Genomic DNA, 19,700 nt, shown 5'->3' with positions numbered 1-19,700 from the left:
CCTGAATCGGCATAACACAGTGGCCATGGACCACTATTTGTTCACTATTTGTTGAATGACCAAATGATAAACGCACGAGACCTTTCCTGGGCAAAGAATAGTCTCTAAGTCAATGATAATCCAGATGTGGGGGTGTGGGTGGGGAAAGTGTGGTTTTTAAAAACTGGATCTTTCTGCTTAGAAGGCACTAAGAATTCAAGTAGAAAAAAACATTCAACACTTTCCTCAATAAGAATCCCAGAATTCTTTTTGAAAAATAGCAAAATCTGGATTTTGGATCTGGTTAAAAGTCATGTTTAACCGTAGATATAAGATATGTTCAGGCTTTGGCTTGAAGCCAAACACAGGAAGTATGATTTTCTGGTGATGGAGTCCAGATGAGCATGAGGATAGACTCCTAAAGTCACAAATTAAGAGCTGGTTTTGTTTGGAGGACTAGCAGGCAAATGTTGGGAAGGGGTGACTTCCCATCCAATCCAATAAATGGCAGGACTAGGGCCTGATGGGTATTACATGAGATAACACATGTGCAGGGTCCAAGCTAGTACCATCCGAGAGTGAATGCCCCCTGAAATTTTGCACCCCAGCCCTGACATGTGACAATACATTGAAAGTTGTAAAATGCTGAAGAAATAGCCCAGCCTTCCAAGAGCTCCTCTCCTATTAGATCTCACCCATCCCAACCTAATTTCCAGCTGCATCCTGGGTCACACTGTTACTCTAACAGGCTTACCAAGGCCCTCTATCTTCCACCTGCCCACCACAGCCCAGGTGTCTGCTCTCTACCAAGTCTATGTGTTAACTATTATTGGTCTCCATCTATCCCATTCTTCTAAGGGTATGTGTGCTCTACAGAAGAGAGAGGAAGCTAGAGACCCAGTTTTGCCCCGCATGAAAACAAGTCATATTCTTCTGGGGTCACAGACTGTGTTGCCAAGCTGTTCAGTTTAGGGTTGGGGGACAGGTGGAGAGATTTGCTGGGAGATGGGTAGTTACTCCATTTTAAGCAGCTTGGCAGTTTTGCCTAGTGATGCCCTCTGCTGCCCTCTGTGGCCAAAAGATCATTGTCTCTAGAGACACTCCTCTAAATCCTGGAATCCATCTCTTTCCGCCATCATCTTTTAAAGCTTTTCTCCTGTAGTGCTCCATGGCATTAAAGAGCAAAAATAGGGCACTCAAGACATAGGCCTGCGTTGGGTTTACACTCTCAGCTCCTTCCTGCAGAGGTTTTTGAACTGAATCCTGGAAGAAATCGTCAGAGGTCATTAGGCTGCTCAGCTCTGCTCTAAGCAAGGCTGGGTCCAATCCTTCTATAGAGGACTTTGGTGAATTTCTCAGACACTGCCCAAATCCCAGACTCTTCAAAGTTACTCACTGGGATTTTCATAATATCCATGCGGTTGTTTATCGGAGCTTGAGGACCTTTCACTTAGAGGGCAAAATCCCAATTAGAAGATGGGCAGGCTGGCTGTGGGGAAGAAGCAATATTCATGTGTTAGATGTGTTGAGTGATGCTTTACTTTTCCTCTCTCTTTTAAAATAATAAAAAATTTAATTTCATAAGCTCAGCATTGCTAAAATATTCTATGTAGGTTGGAGGTGCTGCTTTGTGACTTGCAAGCATAGCCCGGGACTCAAGAATTTTCTCCTTCCTTGGGCAGTGAACATCCTGAGCACCTGGAAGTCACCAAAACACCTGTTTCTTCTCCCACTCCAGGACCACGTGAGACAAGTAAGCCTATTGTTGATTAAGGGAGCACTGTGTTCTACCAATCTCTTTATTAAGATAAATAAATGTGTCCACGAGCCCTGGATGGCTGGAGAAGCCCAGTGAAATCTCTCTTATTTCTGAAACCCACCAGCCTCAAGAAATGGCTCCCTAGAGAGATTTGCAATATTTGTTGGAATCCCTTGGCTGTCAGGCGTGATGTTTGATTTCAAAGTCTGTGTACACAGTGCTCATGGCTCTAGGAAAATAAGAAAATGTGCCTGGTTCCCCGGTTTTCGGCAAGTTTTCTCCTTTTCCTATTCTGTTTTCCAGTGCCTTCCAAAGGCCCTGAAAAGTAGCCCCACCCCTCCTGGTGTGCAAAGGAAAAATGTTTGCTTTGTATTTTGGTGATAACACAGACCTATACCAAAAAAAGTTCAGTTTATGATTTTTTTCTTGATATTTATTTTTGAATTGTGGTAAAAAAAAAAAAAGCTAGCATTAAATTTACCACCCTAACCATTTTTAAGTGTACAGTGCAGCAGAGTTCAATACATTCACATTTTGTCCAACAGATTCTAGAATTTTTTCATCTTGCACAAGCAAAACAGTACACCCTTTACCTACTAATTTCCATCCCATCCCCCTCTACAAGCACCTTTCTACTTTGTTCCTGTGAATTTCATTCCTGTAGATACATCATAATAGCTGAATCATAAAGTATTTGTCCTTTTGTGACTGGCTTTTCTCACTTTGCATAAAGTCCTGCAGTTTCATTATGTAGAACATTTATAAAACATGGCAAAGCTTATGGGGAAAACGTACAGCAAGCCTCTCAATGTGAGGGCTACCAGTCCCGTGGCCTTTGCTTTCTCTTCTCTTCCACTCACACCCTATGAAACTTTTCTCAAAGCTTGGAAGACTGAACCTCCCCTGTCCCATCCTGAGGTCTGGATCAACACAATGTAGGTAGTAAGTGGGGTGGAATTCTTGGGAGAGCAAATCGAGGCACATGGAGAGCATAGGTGCGCATCTGAAAATCCCCGAGCTCTAATGGCCCACCCCCTTAGATCTCTGATCTCTCCACACTCAACACCTGCAGACTTGATGTTCCTAGCGCTTCAGTAAAATATTGGAGACACATAGGGCAGGTCTGATATCCTGTGATTTGAGGACTCGCTGTCAATTCTTATTCCCAAATCACACTAGGAAGCCAGACTGACTTGTCCAATTCTCAATCAGCCCAGGCCCGCGCGGTGGTGGTCAGGCGTTCGGAGCAGAGTCAGAGTGCAGCAAGCCCTCGCTCGAAGAGAGGGCTTGCCTGTCGCGTATCCTCATCAAAGTCACACAGTCCAACACGACCCTTCAAGCAAACAGGTGAGGGATGGGAAGAGCAGATGAAGCCCTAGCTCTATATCACTGCACTGTTTTCCTCAGACCCGACAGGAGCAGGTGATCGGTTTCCCTGCCTCTTCTTTCGGATGGCAACGTCAGCTGCGTTCTGAGGGGGAAAATGCAACGCCTAGTCTCGAAGCGCCGCTGCTGGGCCCTCGGAATTATCCCTGGAGGGCCCAGGAACCAGGCTGCAGATCGAGGGACGCGGGAGCGGCACTGCGGAGCGGCTCTGCGTGGTGTGGCAGCGCACCGGACCCTCGGAGCTCGCGGCCATGCCCTGTCCCAAAGGTACGGCAGAGGTGAAAGGACGCCTAGGTGCAAAGGGGCACTCCCATTGTCCGCGGCACTCCCGGAGACGGACTGCTCGCGGCCGGTTAGCCCCACTTAGGTTGCGCTTGCCCGGTGCGGAGTCCCACCTTGCCACAAGCCACCCCGCCGACCTCATAAACAACTTCTGGAACTGCACCGGGAGGGGGCGGGGCGGGCGGGCCGCGACGGAGCAGAGCGCGGGGGCAGGGGGCGGGCCGGGGTCAGGGCAGAGGCTGCGGCCGCGCCTCCCCATTGGCCGGGACGCAGTGGGCTGCCCGGGCGCGCGGCGCGGCGCGGGCGGGGTGGGCGGGGGCGGGGCCTGCCGGCGCACGCCCGCCCCCGCCCCCTGCGCCCTCGCCCCCCGCGCCCTCCCCCGCCCGGCCGCAGGAGTTTTTAAAGTGGGCTGGCGGCCCCGGGAGCCGGACATTTGAGAGCGGTCCGCGGCACATCCCGTGCACTCAACGCAGCGCTATCCTGAGGCGGCTGTACAATCCTCGGCAGTGTCCTGAGACTGTATGGTCACCTCCGCGGTCGCGCCCGCCCGCCCTTGGACTCTTCCAACTCCAGTCGTTGCAGCCACTTCTTATCTTTATTTTTTGAAAACCCAGAAAAGTGACTTCTCTTCGTGGGAAAAAGGAACTAAGGTCCCGCTCTCGCGGCCCTCTTTTTGGGTTTGACAGCCTCCTCCCACTCCTGTCCCCGACCCCGCCTCCCTGTGCAGGTTCCTCCCCGGGACCTTTCTCCACCCTCCTCCCCGCACCTAGCCAGCAGCCCGCAAACTTCCACCTGACGGTGCGGGGCGCTCGGGACCTGCGAGCACCCTGGACCTTTAACACCCGCCCGGGCCACAAGGAGTAGGCGAGGGCAACAGCGAAGGCGGCGACTGAAATCCCCACCGGCCGGGGAGCTCAGGTGTCTGGCGTCTCACAGCGCCACGGCGACAATGACAGCTGACAAGGAGAAGAAAAGGTAAGCGGGCGTCTGCGCCGGCCAGGGAGCTGGTCTGAGGGGGATGGCCACGCCGTATGGGGCCGGAGCGACCGAGAGCGTCTAGGAGACGAGTCTGCAGGGGTGTTTGAGGCCGGAGGATCGGTGTGGAGGGCTTTGGCTGAGGGCGGGAGAGCAGGTGCCCGGTCTGCGGACGCGGCGCTTCGGCTTCGCAGTGGAGGGGTCTGTGGCCCCGCAGTGGAGGGGTTTGTGGCCCGAAGAAGTCGCGAGTCTGCGCGCGCGATGAGGCCAGGAGGCCCAGGGAGATGGCCCTGGAGGTCGGAGGGTCTTTGGCGCATGGAACCTTTCCAGATCGCCGCGGCTCCAGCGCCCCCACCAACCCCCCCGCCTCCCAACTCTTGTGGCCAGCATGTTGAAATGTTTCTGGGTTGACTTGACGCAGGTCAACTTTTAACCTTTTCCGGTTTCGCGTGTGGGGCACCATCCACTAGTCTCTTTTCCTTGGGACCCCATGGGTCCTTCCAAATGAGCTGCTGTAAGCGCACTGAGCCGCACTCTGGCTAGGGGCCGGAGACCGAGCGCCGCGCTGGGACGCGCCTCCGCGGAGGGGCCAGGACGCTTCAAAGGGCCTTACTCCGGGTTTGCAGACCCCGCTGAGGCTTGGAGAAACCCTCTTCCAGATCCTGCACCTTGCCTCGGGAGGAGAGTGTGTGGTGGGCCGGGTTGCCTCGCGAGGGCAGATGCGTTGGTGTGCCGGGAGAGAATGGAGACACCGGGTGGCCCCCGGCGGGTCCTGGTGTTTCTCTCTCGAGAGGGCAAAGAAGGGCAGGCGCGATCTGCCCGTCTGCCCTCGCGAGCCTCTTCGCACTGGGTGAGAGGCAATTACGGCCAACTCTCACTGCCTTCCCGCCCCCTCCCGGCCGCTCCCCGCCCGGTCCACTCCGGCCACGGGTGTGAATACACCTATTGGCTACGCAAGCGTGGGTACGGCCTCGCCTCCCACGATCGTGCGAGAGTAGCCGCTTGGTCCCCTACTCCTCTGATCCCGGCGGGGCTGTCCCGGTGGGCTGGCGTTTTCAGTCCCATCCTCAGCGGCGGCTTGGCGGGGCTGGATTTTGGTGGGAATAGAATAGAACGCGCGGCCTGTGCCCGGGCAGATCAGCCGCAGGGGTGCGGGGTGGTGTGCGGGGATGAAGGAAGCGAGCCGCGAAGGGAGGGGATGACTGGCCCCGAGAGCTCAGTGCCTGGGTTGATTTGTTCTTGTTCAGACTTCCACTGTGGAACTTGTGCCAGAAACCGGTATCTTCTGGTGGAAAGCGGCGGTTCCCACCTCGGGGCGCCGATAAGGATTTGATAAACCGGAGGGAATCGTTCGCATTCTGGTCCGCCGCCGGGGCCCTCACTCCTGTGTTTCTGGGGGACCCGGCTCCCCTTTCCCGGCCGCACCCCCCCTCCCGTGCCATTGTGGCATCCCCGGGCCTGAGACGGGTGAGGGACCTTGGGCCCCAGGGGCCTCGCAGCTCCCCCGGGGGCCTGTGTCATTTGAGGGCCGCTAAGGAAGGAAGAGACCTGAAGATCCCGACACAGTTTGTATAACGAACATAGCCTGCATCATGATGGCAATATAAAGACTGAACAACCAAATCACAAAATTGTAGTCAGCTCTTCTGAGCGCGCTTTGGCTCTGGCGCCAGCGAGGAAACTTATGGTATCTTATACAACTTCGATGGCTATCGGTGACTGTTGCAATCGCGGAGGTGGGGCCTGATGGCAATCTTGATAGTTGTGTGAAGCGTTAGCTTCTCCCCGGGTCCTTGTGTTCTGTATATTAATCGTCAAAGGAAACTTGGGAGCCGGGAAATAATACTTTGGCTTGCTGTAATGCCTCCTTCGTTAGAGATGGAGGGCGCTTGAATAGGAGAAGAAAAGAAATTCGGTAAGAATTACTCTTGGGATCGCCTGGTGAGCCGCTTTAAAGGCCGCTGTGGAGCTGCTGAGCAGAGCTCGTGGTCGCGCCCAGTGTGTCCGCCCTCGGCGACTTGCTTGGATGTTTGTGTTGCAGACTCAGGACAAATGGTGTGCCCCCCTCGCCCTCCAGAGTCCCGTAAAGGGTGGTCTAATGTTGGGCTGTTTTGAAATCTGTATTTGCTTTTCACTCTGGCTGTTTGTTCACTTCAGGCTCCTTGCGGGGGAACAAGGGGGTCATGAAAGCATGTTAACCCATACATTCAAAGTTAGATGAAATACTAAGCGTCTTGTCCTTAGCATTCCAGAAGTGCCTCACAAGTGCAGTGTGATGCCTGCTGAAGGGGCTCTTGTGATGATGATTCTGCAACATTGGTTCTTAAGATTTGTCCCATGTCTGGTTCAGGGGAGCCGTTTCTTTCCCAAAATTCAAGATGCTCAGAACATTTGCAGTGTTCCTTCTAACAACAGCCCTCAAGAAGTGGGCATGATTATTTTGTTCCAAAACGTTCATGCCTAGATGGATATGTTAATGTTTAATAATAGAGTTTGCTTTCTGCATGTTGGCAGTGGGGCTGGCTGGTTGGCCTCCAAGTGCATTTTGGTGGTAGTGGGCATTCCCACTGATTCCAAACTTGCTAAGTTTGAACACACACCTTTCTGTACCAATCTGTCAGGTGGAAGTGGGGTTTTATTAATTAAGGTTCCTGATTCTGTTAACAGCTACAGAGTGTCTGGGGCGCCTGAGTGGCTCAGTCGGTTGAACATCGGACTCCTGATTTCAGCTCAGGTCTTGATCTCAGGGTGGTGAGTTCAACCCCAAGCTCTGCAGGCCAGTGGGCTCCATGCTGGGTGTGGAGCCTATTTAAAAAGAGCTAGAGGGTGTCTCACTTCCTGATGAAACAGTTTCTGAGTCTTTTCCTGGGGAGAGAGGAGTTTGGAAGTTCTTAGGTGTGTGGGGATTGGAGAGTGGTTCAGGTAAATGTAAATGAGATCTTTGGATAATCCTGGAGCAAAGTCCACTCCAAAGCCAGACCCAGCTCTGAGCACCTTTCTGGAATGCTTAGATCACTTAATGCAGGGCGGTGGTGGAAGGGGAGTTGGAGACACCAGGACCAGAAGTTTTCCAACTGCTCTCTCTCCTCTTTCCCCTGTCAGCTGAACTTGGTTGCTCCTCTGCTAAGAGGAAGTGTCTGCTAAGACCAAACCATAGCCCATCTTTTCCCAATTCTGATGGGAAAACTATTGGTAGGCAGCTTTTCTCAATTTAAGTATATTTTCCATAAATATTCTGTTATCATTTGCTATCTCTGTCCACTGCATTACCAGAAATCACCAGAATGCAGGGTTAATAAGGAATTGGCCTAACACGTTCTAGGTCCAGGTACTTCTTACTTAATTCATACAGCTTTCACGAAGTTCAAAAAGAATGCTGTGGTCTCGGATTATTTTTTTGCTTTTCCTTCTGTGTTGCTGATGGGGAGCTTAACGATCATTTTATAAGGGCCCATGGAAATCATCTAGTTTGAGGCCCAGAGAAATTCAGTGACTTTTCCAGTCACAAGGAAAGTTAGTGCTGGTCAGAATCCGAACCCTGGTTCATTGCTTTCAATTAATTACGTATTTTCCAATTGTTGACAAAAATAATATCCCCAGGCCTGAAATGCTTCTAAACAGTGAGAATGATTTCCAAAGGATTACGGGGCCCTCTCACCCACCCCTGCCAAATCACTGAACCTTGTAGAAAGGAGATTTGCTCTTCTAGATAATTATAAAAGACTTCCAAGTTGCAGCAGCAGTGGCTCTGTTTGCTTTTTGGAAAATAGGAAGCAGAGTTGGCGCGGGTTCCATTGTCTATAAATTTCGGGAAGTTTGAATTCAATTGTCTTAGTGCTCTCCCTTTATTTCACTTAGAAAAAAAGTTTACTTATATGTGGACCTCGTTAAACAAAACCAATGCAAGGACTGTTGCACAGCAGAGCAGATTGCTTTGTGAAGGAGAGAACCCCCTGTCAGCAGAGACATTTAAGCAGCTGCTAGATTGATTCCTGTCCTGAGTGAGTGGGCATTTTCTCTAGGAGTGAAAACTGTGAGACTCAAAACTATTTTACTTAGAATGTAAATCAGTCAGTTTGCGTGTGTGTGTGTGTGTGTGTGTGTGTGTGTGTGTGTAGGGTGATCCTCAACTCTCTCTAGGAATTTATGGTATAAAATGTTTACAGGTAGAAGGAACCAATTAGACAATTCTCAGTGCTCCAGGATTTCAGCCCCATACATTTGAAAATACTTGCTGTCACGTTTTCTCAAGATTTAGGCTTTTCTCTTTTTCAAGAAATCTGTCTAGTAGCATTTGCTTTTTATGTATTTTCCCCAGTCCTGTCTTATAGCAACATGACTTTTCATTTTAACCTAATGAAGTCTCCCTTTTGCTTCTAGTACTGCCTGTCTCTGATAGTTCACCACTAATAGTTCCTCTGGAACTGCCAATATTGTGGAGTTAGCAGTGTTTGCTCCCGGAGCCCCCAGTCCCATGATGTCCATTTTCATGATAAAAACCAGCTCTGCTGTTCACAGCCTGATATAAATCAGTAAGACAACAGATGTGTGTTGAACCCTTGCTCCTACTCTGGATAAAATGCTAAAGAAGAGCCGAAGAGGGGCGCCTGGGTGGCTCAATGGGTTAAAGCCTCTGCCTTCGGCTCAGGTCATGATCTTGGGGTCTTGGGATCGAGCCCCGCATCAGGTTCTCTGTCAGCAGGGAGCCTGCTTCCCCCCCCCCCTCTGCCTACCTCTCTGCCTGCCTCTCTGTGTATTTGTGATCTCTCTCTCTCTATCAAATAAAGAAGTAAATAATCTAAAAAAAAAAAAAAAAAAGAACAGCTGAAGAAATAGGAGATATGGTGCTTTCAGTTGCTTTTAGTTGCTTCGTTTGACTGATGGGGGGAGGAGGACACATAGGGAAGCTTACCTAAATACATAGATAGAGCAGCTTACATGTAACTTTTTTTGTTGAGATCAAATCCTTTGAAGGTAAAGATGCGAAGCTCTTGGAGCTCTTCAGGCAGTAATCACACACACAAGCACAGTTATTGAAAAGTATTGTGCATGTTGGTGTGTGGGAGAATTGATCCATAGTTTTCCCTGGAATCATTCAGGGCAGGTGCTGACCACCAGCATAGAGACTGGCTCTGGTAGGTCAGATGTTGGTGGTCAGGGTTGGGGGTAATGAGAGTAAAGAAAATGTGGAGGGTTCAGGAGTGTTCCCTGTTGTGTACTTCCGTGTTTTGGACAGGCCCCAAAGATGAATGTTTGCTGTTCTTTAGAACTTTTGGGTAAGGGGCACTGGAGTAAGTGTCCAGTAAGGTTCTGGGAATAAGAGGGATAGAGATTGTGGTGCCTCTGAGGATAGCCATGCAGACAGTTATGACTTCAAGAAGGAGGGAGGACTTCTTCAAGAGGGAGGACTTCAAGAGGGAGTTTCTTAACCTGGGATTTGTGAGTAGGCTTCAGGGGGTGAACTGTGAGCCTCTGAAATTAGGTGCAAGATATGATATATATAAGCCATTTTTTAAAAAAGTTCCCCCTGAGGGAATTCTGCCCAGCTCTCGAAGGTTCTATGATCTGAGAAAGACAAGCCTTTGTTCAATGTCTGATTTGGTGATTGCCTTAAATTTCAAGATCTTTCTGTTCCGGTCCCAGATTTCACCGCCAGTGTCTCTCCCTGTCTTGGAGATGGGGGAGGGGTTGGGTGTGTGTGTACCTAGTAAAGATTCTGTGGTGCACCTAAAGCTTAACTGTACCTGGCTGGTAGAGTTAAGCTACAGGGCTGCCTTCAGTCATGGACTGGAAGGGGAGTGAGTGCACAGCCCAGGGTTAGTTCTGGTGTGATTCATTTCCTTTTCCTCCTCCCCACACCGCCCCCTCCCCCCCCACACACACCCAGGGTAGGAGGGGCAGAGGGAGAATCTTAAGCAGGCTCCACACCCAGAACAAGCCTCTGGACAGCATCCTACAACTTGAAGATCATGACCTGAGCTGAAATCAAGAGTCAGACACTTAACCGCCTGAGGCCCCCCAGGCACCCCACAGTGTGATTCATTTTCTCAATGCTTCTTAAAAGAGCCATGAAAATTTGTCACATTTTCCATCATCCTCCAAGCAGTTATTTGGTGGCCCTTTTATAATGCGCTAAGAATGTGTGTGTCCTTAAGAGAAATCTCATTTATGCAGTAGGACAAAACCATAAACCCTGAACATTTTTTTTTTTTTTTTTTTGGACAGAGAGAGATCACAAGTAGACAGAGAGGCAGGCAGAGAGAGAGAGAGGGAAGCAGGCTCCCCGCTGAGCAGAGAGCCCGATGCGGGCCTCGATCCCAGGACCCTGACATCATGACCTGAGCTGAAGGCAGTGGCTTAACCCACTGAGCCACCCAGGCGCCCAAACCCTGAACATTTTAGTCTCCTTTGTGCAGGCTCTGTTCTCAGAACGTTCCATGGATTCACTCTTTTAATTCTCCTAGCAACCTTGTGGCATGAGCCCTGTTATTATCCCAATTTCACTGTTGGGAATGCTGAAGTATAGAAAGGTAACTGTCAAAGGTCAGATCAGTGGGAATGGGATTTGAATTGGGCAAAGTGTCTCTATAGTCTATACATTTAACCAGAGGTTCATTCCCCCAACCTTTTCTAAGCTGTCTCTGAAGTTTTTAATACCATGCCTGACAGTGGTAAGTACTCTATAAATGATAACTGCTTTTGCTGTTGTAGTTATAATTATTATAATTGCTTTTTTGTGACTCATCTCTGTATTGAGCCTCACACACAGACAGGGATTGAAGATCTGAAGGGTGGACTTGGAAGTCCTGGAAATTCTTCTTTTTCGTGGGTTTCCCTCAATTCGGACAGGAGCCCCCAAGAAGTTCAAAGCTTTCCACCTCCCACACTTCACTGGTGGCAGGACTTCAATAATTCCTTTAGCCTTCAGACTCCATTGTGCAGAATAACCTGTTGGAAGTCTTCCTCCGTGGCTTCTGAAGAACCATCTCCAAATCAAGATTCACAAGACTTCCTCTGGCGCTTTTGATCTTTTGAAATTGCAAGGACAGGAAGGAAAGAATGGATGGGGGAATAAAGAATAGCTAAGACCGTTGCAATAATAATATGTTGCATTTTTATAGAGCCCTCTCTCTGAGGAGCCCTGAGCCTTCACAGCCATCACTGGCTTCAGCACCGTGAGCCTAGAAGGGTTTGCTGAGTTTTCCCCATGCTGTAAACCGTAAGTGCACCACCGACAGTTATCATAACCAAGAGATATCTTATGTGCCTGTCACCATAGGTGTGCTAGTCATGCATGAGTATGTGCTCCTCACAGCCTCTGTGATTTCCAGGCAGAGTTTGGGTACAATTTGGTGCCAGTTGTCTGGTCCTGTTAATTGAAAACCACAGACTGGCTTGCAAGTATGAAGTCAAGAAGAGTGGCAGGGCCCTTTGAGATCTCTGGAGTCAAGGAGACAGGTACAGAATAGGTTAGAATGTCCTCCATGTGTAGGTAGCCTTTCGTTTTCCTAGTTTCTCTAGAAATACTGGTTTGCTGGATGGCCTCAGGCTGTTTCTGGGGTGCCACTTATACATCAGCAAAATTCTTACATGGCATGACCACCGGAGGCTTCGCATATTCCCAGCACGTACACGCTTCCCCACTAATTTGGGACAAGTCTTTAGTTTTAATGTTATAGGTAACTTCCGTGCAAGATAATGACTCTGGGAAGCAGTGCCTTTTCTCACGTGGGAAGATATTTCAGAAAGGGTGGTTTGTTAGTAAGGAGAATGACCCATTAAAAAAAAAAAAGTGTATTTATCTGTCACACACCCAGCTGGCACTTCTCCAATTCTCTGAAGCCTTGGAAGTAGATTGTTAGAACTCTCTTATATGCCTCCAGTGACTTCCTGCATCTCCTTTCTATGGCCCCTCCAATTAAAAAACAAAAAACAAAAACAAAAAAACCCCAGAGGTTAGTTCTAGGAATCTTAGCATTATTGGTTTTACTGGGTTAGGCTATGTAACAAAACCCATGAGTGAGGAAAATGACTCCATTATACCATACTTGTGATGGTGCTGCTGGAGGGGAGCCTCCATTGCTGTGCTGGCTTCTTGCAGATGCTGGGGGGTACAGCCACTATTACAGTTTTTGTAAAAGTCAATCAGCTCCATGACTTTAGTTGTTTAGTTGTGACTTAAGTTGACTCCCTCAGTCTCATTTTCAGTCCGAGGCTCCCTGCTCTTGTGGGAGTCAGCGGGTTGCTATGAATAAGAGACAAGTCCTCAATCTGAGACCATTCGAAAGCATTTTGTAAATCCTTTAAAATACATCAGTGAGATCATATGGTTATTGGTGGTGGTAATCCTTTAAGTCCCTGGGCTGTGTGTAGCCACAGAGTGTTTTTTTCCCCTGTGTCTTGATATTGTATTAATAGATAACACATATTGTACTCTTGACACAAAAGTTTCAAAAAGATTTGTCTTGTATGATGATACTTGTCCTGACTGCCCCTGGGTTGGGGGCAGGGGGAAGGAAGGGCAAAACATTATCCTAATTTTATACTTGAGAAATGGAGCTTCTGGCAGAAGCAAGCCACACTGTCTGCAGTGAAACCTACCACCAGACCCAGGTGTCCTCGGTGAGGATAGGCTCCCTAGGTATTTCTGGGGCTCCTATTAAAAGGTAATAAAGATCCAAGAGCACAAAGGGGGTGACTCAAACTTCAATGGTAACTACCCGCATTACTAATGAGTAATTACAGCAAATATTTACCGGGCTCCTTCCTACCTTTACAACTTCCTGTTGCTGAAGCACTTTGGAGTATTGAGAAAGATTGTCCTAGAAAAAGATGTCATACACAGTTGCAGGAAAGAGTGGCTTTAAGCACACACCAGAAAATTGGTGGCTTTGCTCTGTTTATGAATTCCACAGGGAAACAACAGAGAATTGTGCTCACGAGGGGCTGTTTGAGGATCCATTCCTTGGAACTTTAAAACAAATTTTAAAAAAATCAATTCTGGATGATCGGATATCTAAGAAAACAGGACCCAAGATGGTTTTACAGATTATTCTAGAATTTAAAAGACTGCTAAGTGAAATGTTTGAGTTCAAGCACAGGTCCTTTGGTCAACGGACATAATCTCTGAAATATTTTTCTGAATGAGGACTGTCGTGCATAGTGGAGTAAACTAGGGTATGTAAAATATGCCATGTGGGGCACTGCAAGGAGCAAAAGACTACTACCATTCACTTAATAAAGATTCCAGAGCAAATCCTGATAATGCTCATTTCCTATACCCTTTGCTTAAAGATCATTTCAGTGAAATTTGCTTTCTTCAGTGTCTAAACCACTGTCCCCTTGTATTCTTCTCCCGTGTTTCCAAGAGTCCTCAGATGCTATTTTCGAATGGCAGTATTCACTCCAGGACTGGCTAAGGCCGATGAAGCTAATTTTGGTGCCTGGGGTAAAGGGAGAGAGAAGTCCTCTGCGGAGCCAAAAGGGCTTTCTGGTGCCTGGGGTTGGAGAAGCATGGTGTTAGGCAGACACACTGCATTTCACCTTTAGAACCTTTATTTGTGCGCTTGCACAACAAATGTTTACCCAGATATTAAGATAAGAAAAGTATGAAGGTCACATTTCGCTGGTGAGAGGGGAGCTTCTATAAATGTAACCATATCACTCCGCCGCAGAAGTCTGTCCTTTATTCTATACCAGGGACTTAGGGGAATTAATGGTGGGTGGGGCATGGGAACCAGGCCCTTCTCAGTCTTCTGGCTTCCTTGCCTGCGCCCTGCAGGTCCTGGCTCCGCTGATGTGCCCCTCCCATTAGGCGAGGCCCTTAGGGGTAGTCAAGAAGTCCGAGGAAATTGGAGTCCACTGTGTGGCCCTGCTCTCCGGAGCCTTATGCTGCGTAGAAATTGGTGCCCTGTGCATTTCCCTGCTATCTGACAGGCTAGGGAGCAGGCTGGCTGCAAAAATAGCTTTCCTAGCCTCTCAGAAGAGGTTTGCATGGTGCTGATACTGCCCCTATTTTAGGCAGGGTGGTCATGGCCTCAGAGCACAGAGAGTCTTCAGGGTGGGAAAGGGGTTTCTTTTGTGGCGGATTTGAGTGCTTCTCCTAAAGATCTCTAAGAGTTAGCTTCGCTCAGAGCCTGAATGAAGACATGGATCCTTGGCCCAGTTTCCTTCCCAAGAGCAGCCTACACGTCCCTGCAAGTTCATCTCACTGATCGTACAGGACCCCACCCCAGCTCTCTCCCCATCTACCATCCCCTGGACATGCTGTCACCCCCGAGAGCAGGGTGATATCTAACCATCTAATGGTTCTTTGTAACTTCGTCGCCAGGCATGTAGCCCCCCTCCCTCTGCCCTAAGAGCATGTTTCCCCCCAGATCACAGGACCCCATCCCACCTGGATTCCCCTCAACCAAGTCCTCTATCTTGGATGCTTCCCTCCTCTCTCTCTACTCAAATATCCCCCACTTTCCTAGGGCGAGCCCAAGGGCTCCCACTCCAGCAAAGCCTTCCACGGTAATTCCCCTGTCGCTGCCTCCTCTCTACTCTGTGGCTCTTCCGTAGGTTTGCCAAAGAGCCTGCCAGATTCTGTTCCCTTGTTATCTAACGACATTTTATGTGTTCTGTCTTTCCAACTAGATTCCGTGTTGCTTAAGGGCTAGGATGTCTCACTTTTTGCTGGGCTCTGTCAGACTTTCTGTATTTCAAGTCCCTGAAATCCTACTTCATTTTTTTAAATCATAGACTTGCATTTTTGCTGTCCTTCAGGCTGCTTGGAAAGCCGGCCCCTGGGTTCTGCTTTTCTCATTCATGTAGGTTTGAGCCCTTTACTCGTTTTCCTTTAAAAAGGAAAAGGAAAACTTGGGGGAACCATAGGCAGGTCTTGTGGTTACTGGATTTTACGTAAAATGCAAGCATCAGGCTAGTATTATGTTAATGCTTCTCTTCAGGAAAGCCTGCCCGGTACACCCAGGCAAGTGTCCGCCCAGCTAACAAGTACTCCAGCTTTAGTCTCAAAGTGTGAAAGACCAGCCAAGAAAATGTGTACAGGAGAGTACACAGCTCTCAGCTCAGAAATCACCTTCCCTAGGGAGCCTTCCCTGATCAGCAGTGCATCGGTTACCCCTTATCTATATAGTCTTCAGTCTGTATTTTATTATTTGTATGATGCTTTTATAACTTGCTTTCGAATATGTTTGTGTGTATGTCTGTCCCCAAAACATTTAGGTGGTAAGCCCTTCCTGAGCAGGAACCAGTCGTCTTTTTCTTTTCTTTTTTCCTATTAAACTTGCAGTATTATTCAGGTTTGATTTTAACAAATGTTTAACAAAAGAAAGCCCACAGGAAGGGGTGGAGCCCATGGGGGGATGTCCCCTTCCCTCCTATCCCCTCCTCTCCCTCCTCAGCTAAAGGGATTTGAGGGTAGACAGAGGGGAGGGAACTGGTCCCCAGTCTGTAGAGGTAGTGATTGGGGTAAAGGGCCAGGGGGAACAAGGGATGGTCCTCTTTTTCTGTTCTTTCTTCCTGTGTATGGCACCCAGTATACAGGCCCACATTTGGGTGCCTGGTGGTTCTTTATAGACTCAGTGTTTCTGTGTCCAGAATTTGGGGTGTTTAGTACAGGGGGTTGAAGCACAGGCAGAAACCTTTGCTCAGATCAACTGACTCATTCTCCTTGATCACCTACCATGCATGTAGTGAGGTCTGTGTGTAAATGCGTATAAGTTTACCTGCCACAGTCAGGGGTCATGCCAGGCAATGAAGTTGCAAAGAACCATTAGATGGACCCTGCCCTCAGGGGTTATAGTCTAGTTTTGAGATAAAGAATCCCTAAAATTGTTTGTTTACAACACTGCAAGATGATTATGCTGATGAGGACTCTAGGCCCCTCTTTAAGATGTTACTGTCTTTTTTTTTTTTTTTTTTAAAGATTTTATTTATTTATTTGACAGAGAGAAATCACAAGTAGACAGAGAGGCAGGCAGAGAGAGAGAGAGGGAAGCAGGCTCCCTGCTGAGCAGAGAGCCCGATGTGGGACTCGATCCCAGGACCCTGAGATCATGACCTGAGCCGAAGGCAGTGGCTTAACCCACTGAGCCACCCAGGCACCCCAAGATGTTACTGTCTTATTGGGTAGTTAGGAAACTCACTCAGATAAAAGATGGAGCAAACAGAGGAATGTTAGTCATAATTATGTGAGTGTGAATAAGGGTAAATCTAGTGCGTTGTGAATAGTTAGAAAGGGAGAAGGTCAGCATTGCCTGGAGGGCCATTTAGCAGAGGAGCATTAAATCTAGATCTTGAACATCGGGTAGAACTCAGATAGGCGTGTGGGTATGGGGCATTCCAGTTGGGGTGAACAGCATAAGCCAGAGGAAGAGGCAGGAATAAACAGGCCGGGCATGCCAGGACCGCTGAGCTGGCTCCTTCCACAGCTGAGTCCAGAGCGCTGGTAATGGACAGGAGATGAGGACCATGCCTGGGCTGGTATAGGGGAAGTAGGAATAGTCCTTCCTGAGTCCTATCGCAATGGAATCTTTGGGCTGCCTTGGGCCGCCGGAGCCAACCGCTGCCTCTGTTGAGAATTAGTGAGACATGGGGGAGCTGCTTAGGCCACCTCAGTTACCTGCCAACCGGGAGCCTGGCTCTCAAGTGAATACCCCGGGGTACCTGGAGCAGGCATTGATTATTCTCCATGAGAATAACCTCAACGACTGGAAATATCCTCCGATTTGGACTGTGCCCATCCCTAAAGGCAATAAACGCCTCTTAGTGTACAAAGCCAGCAGGGGACAGCTTACCATAGGCTAAAATAACTCCCTTTAGGTTCCAGGGAGGGGTCCAGCCACCATCATCCTGCATTCTCATTTTGATGATAAAATCTTTGTCCCCTTAATGATTTGATAAACCCATCCACCCATTCCTTCAGGTTCCTTCTCATTCCAGGTTCTAAGCCTCTGAGCACTGTAGAGAGATAGGGAAGTCCCTTCAGTCCCCCGCTCTTCACAGGGAGAGAGACAACTGCATCCGAGTCAGATCGCCGCTTTGTCAGCCTCTACCAGTAACTGTGAGAGCATTCCTCGCTCAGAGCACCCCAGCTGAGCTGTTCCTTGACCCTCTCCTCTCCTGTTCTGTGGTTATACCATTCTCCAAAGCCTGGGCTCTGAGGTTCTTGGGCAGGTGCTGCCAGAAGAGAAGAAAGGACTTGTCTTTGTGGAGTCACCGGGGTAGGCAGCTGGAACCTTTTCCCTCCTCCAGCATGTGTAACTTTCCCCCAGAGGTATTCAGAAGTGCTCGAGGTCATGGCTGGAACCTTGTGAGCCTTGGCCAGAAGTCCCGAGAATCACTGGGGGCCAGCAGAGTCCCTTCAGTGCGTGCTCTCCAGTGGTGCGCCTGAATGTGCTCGGCTTGGGATGTGATCTCATCATGACATCTGCAGGTCTCCATCTCTTACCCCTTTTCTGTCCCCTTGATAATCAATAACTGGTTGCAGAACTGGGAAACGGCTACCCAGTGCTGGCATGATAGCCTTATTCAGTGGTGCGCTCAGTCCTTAAAGTACCTACTCTGTGCAGCTCGCTGAACATGGGGCCTGAACCCAGGGAAGGGCCTCTGGAGGCCGGTGACAGGGCCTTCCTCATCTGCACTACGGGTGACCGATAGCTGCAGAGCCCAGGGTAGCCCAGAGACAGGGCTGTTTGGGCCTTGGGCAATCCCTAGGAAGCTGCCTTGGGGATATCCTAAGAAACCCCATTGGCTAGAAAGTGATGTTTACTCCAGTCTGTCCAGAGCTAGAAGTTTGAGTTGGGCATCTACCTAACCACAGCTCCAGGCAGGCCTCAGGGAGGAGAAGATAGGTGTCCCAACTGAGCTCACCTGTGACTCCCTGAGGCCTGTCTGGAGCGTGGGACTATACCATATCTATTCCTTTGCATTTCTTCCTTTTCCCCTTCCCTTCCAATGTAAAAACTCCTGCAAAATTTCAGTGTTGTCTCTGCTGAACTCCTAGCAAACTGTTCTCCCCACTTAGATCAGTGAGGGGAGGAGGTCCGGGCATGCTGATGGTGCTGTGGTCACCACAGCCTCTGGCCGCCTCTGGGCCTTGGGAAACCCTGGTGACTAGAGAATGTAGGCAGAAAAGAGTTCTGAGCTGATGGTGAACATTGATCTCTTCTTTCCCGAGCCATTCATTTGCGGACACTTGAAACTATTTTCCCTATTCAGATTAACATAAGCCTTGTGATTCTGTACTGCCTGTAGCTCCTTCTGTGGATTCCAGTATTACAGGGGTAGTGACAATGGCTCTGATTCTCCTTGACTTAGATCTTCTGGGCCATGGCAGGGCACATGTTTACATTGAAAAGGGACGATTTCTTTGCCTCCAAAATCAGTGTCAAAGGGTGACTGCAAGAGTTCCATATGTCTTAGCCTTTGTTTGGCCAAACAGACTGTGAATGCTCCAGAGTATTTGCAATCTGTTTGGCAAAACAGATTGTAAATCTTCACTTGTTTTGTGTCCCTGGCAAAGCTTGCCTCCACATGAAGGTCAGAGGAGCTCCCAAAGTCTCTAGAAGTCGGAAAGACTGTTCTAGATCCCTTTCTAACTTGTGTGACCTTAAACAGGTAATTTAACCTCTCTGCATGTTTCACATTCCAAAAGGGGGATTAGACACACTAACTGCTTTCTAAGAGTGCTGTCATGAGGTTGAAATGAGCTAGAGTTTCAGTAAAACCATGCATTTAAAAAGCATATTATACTTTAAAAATCCTTTTTGTAACCACTATCTCACTACAAAGACCTTTGAAAGTATAAAGTGCAGTTTGTTAAGCCATCATTATTAACAAGCATAGCAGTATGATCGTTGGGCCCATCGTTCCTTGTTGCAGCAATCTGACAGTAGCTGGAAGGGAATCTCAGGAGAATCTGGAGGGAGATGCTTTTCAGGATTATGGGCTCTTACCAACAGTGATTCGGGTTATGAGTTATATTTTTCCCATGCTCTGAGATGAGAGGAAATCTGGTAACACCAAGAGGCCAAGGAAACTTCCAAGACTCCTGAGATATGGTCTGACTGGGGACATGTCCTTTTCCCTGCCTGGCCTGCTCTCCCCTCGCCTGTGGAGAAAGAGGGACCATGCCAGAATGCCATCTTGCTGTAAGTGGAAATTCCCCTTTGACTTAGCACTCCCAGATCTCTTGACCTAAAGTGCTGTATCCACACCCCATCTGCTCAGGTCCCACCCACTGCTTCCCATCTTTTTTTTTTTTTTTTTTTTTAAAGATTTTATTTATTTGACAGACTGAGATCACAAGTAAGCA

General features: G+C 48.7%; 1 protein-coding gene across 1 annotated transcript in view; it reads left to right on the top strand.

The window, feature by feature from the left end:
• The first annotated feature begins 3,822 nt into the window (after positions 1-3,822).
• Positions 3,823-19,700, top strand: part of EPAS1 (endothelial PAS domain protein 1) — an 83,689-nt gene continuing 67,811 nt past the window's right edge. Inside the window, exon 1 of the mRNA XM_004752997.3 lies at positions 3,823-4,381. Within this exon, the coding sequence (XP_004753054.1) occupies positions 4,356-4,381 (26 nt within the window). The 5' untranslated portion in view covers positions 3,823-4,355. The remainder of the gene's footprint in view (positions 4,382-19,700) is intronic.

Source organism: Mustela putorius, unplaced genomic scaffold (assembly GCF_011764305.1).
Source record: "Mustela putorius furo isolate JIRA1106 unplaced genomic scaffold, ASM1176430v1.1 tig00000224_pilon_pilon_pilon, whole genome shotgun sequence".
In the NCBI taxonomy this organism is placed as follows: Eukaryota; Metazoa; Chordata; class Mammalia; order Carnivora; family Mustelidae; genus Mustela; species Mustela putorius.
The sequence above is the reverse complement of the archived record's forward strand: the minus strand, read 5'-3'. Positions and strand labels throughout refer to the sequence as shown.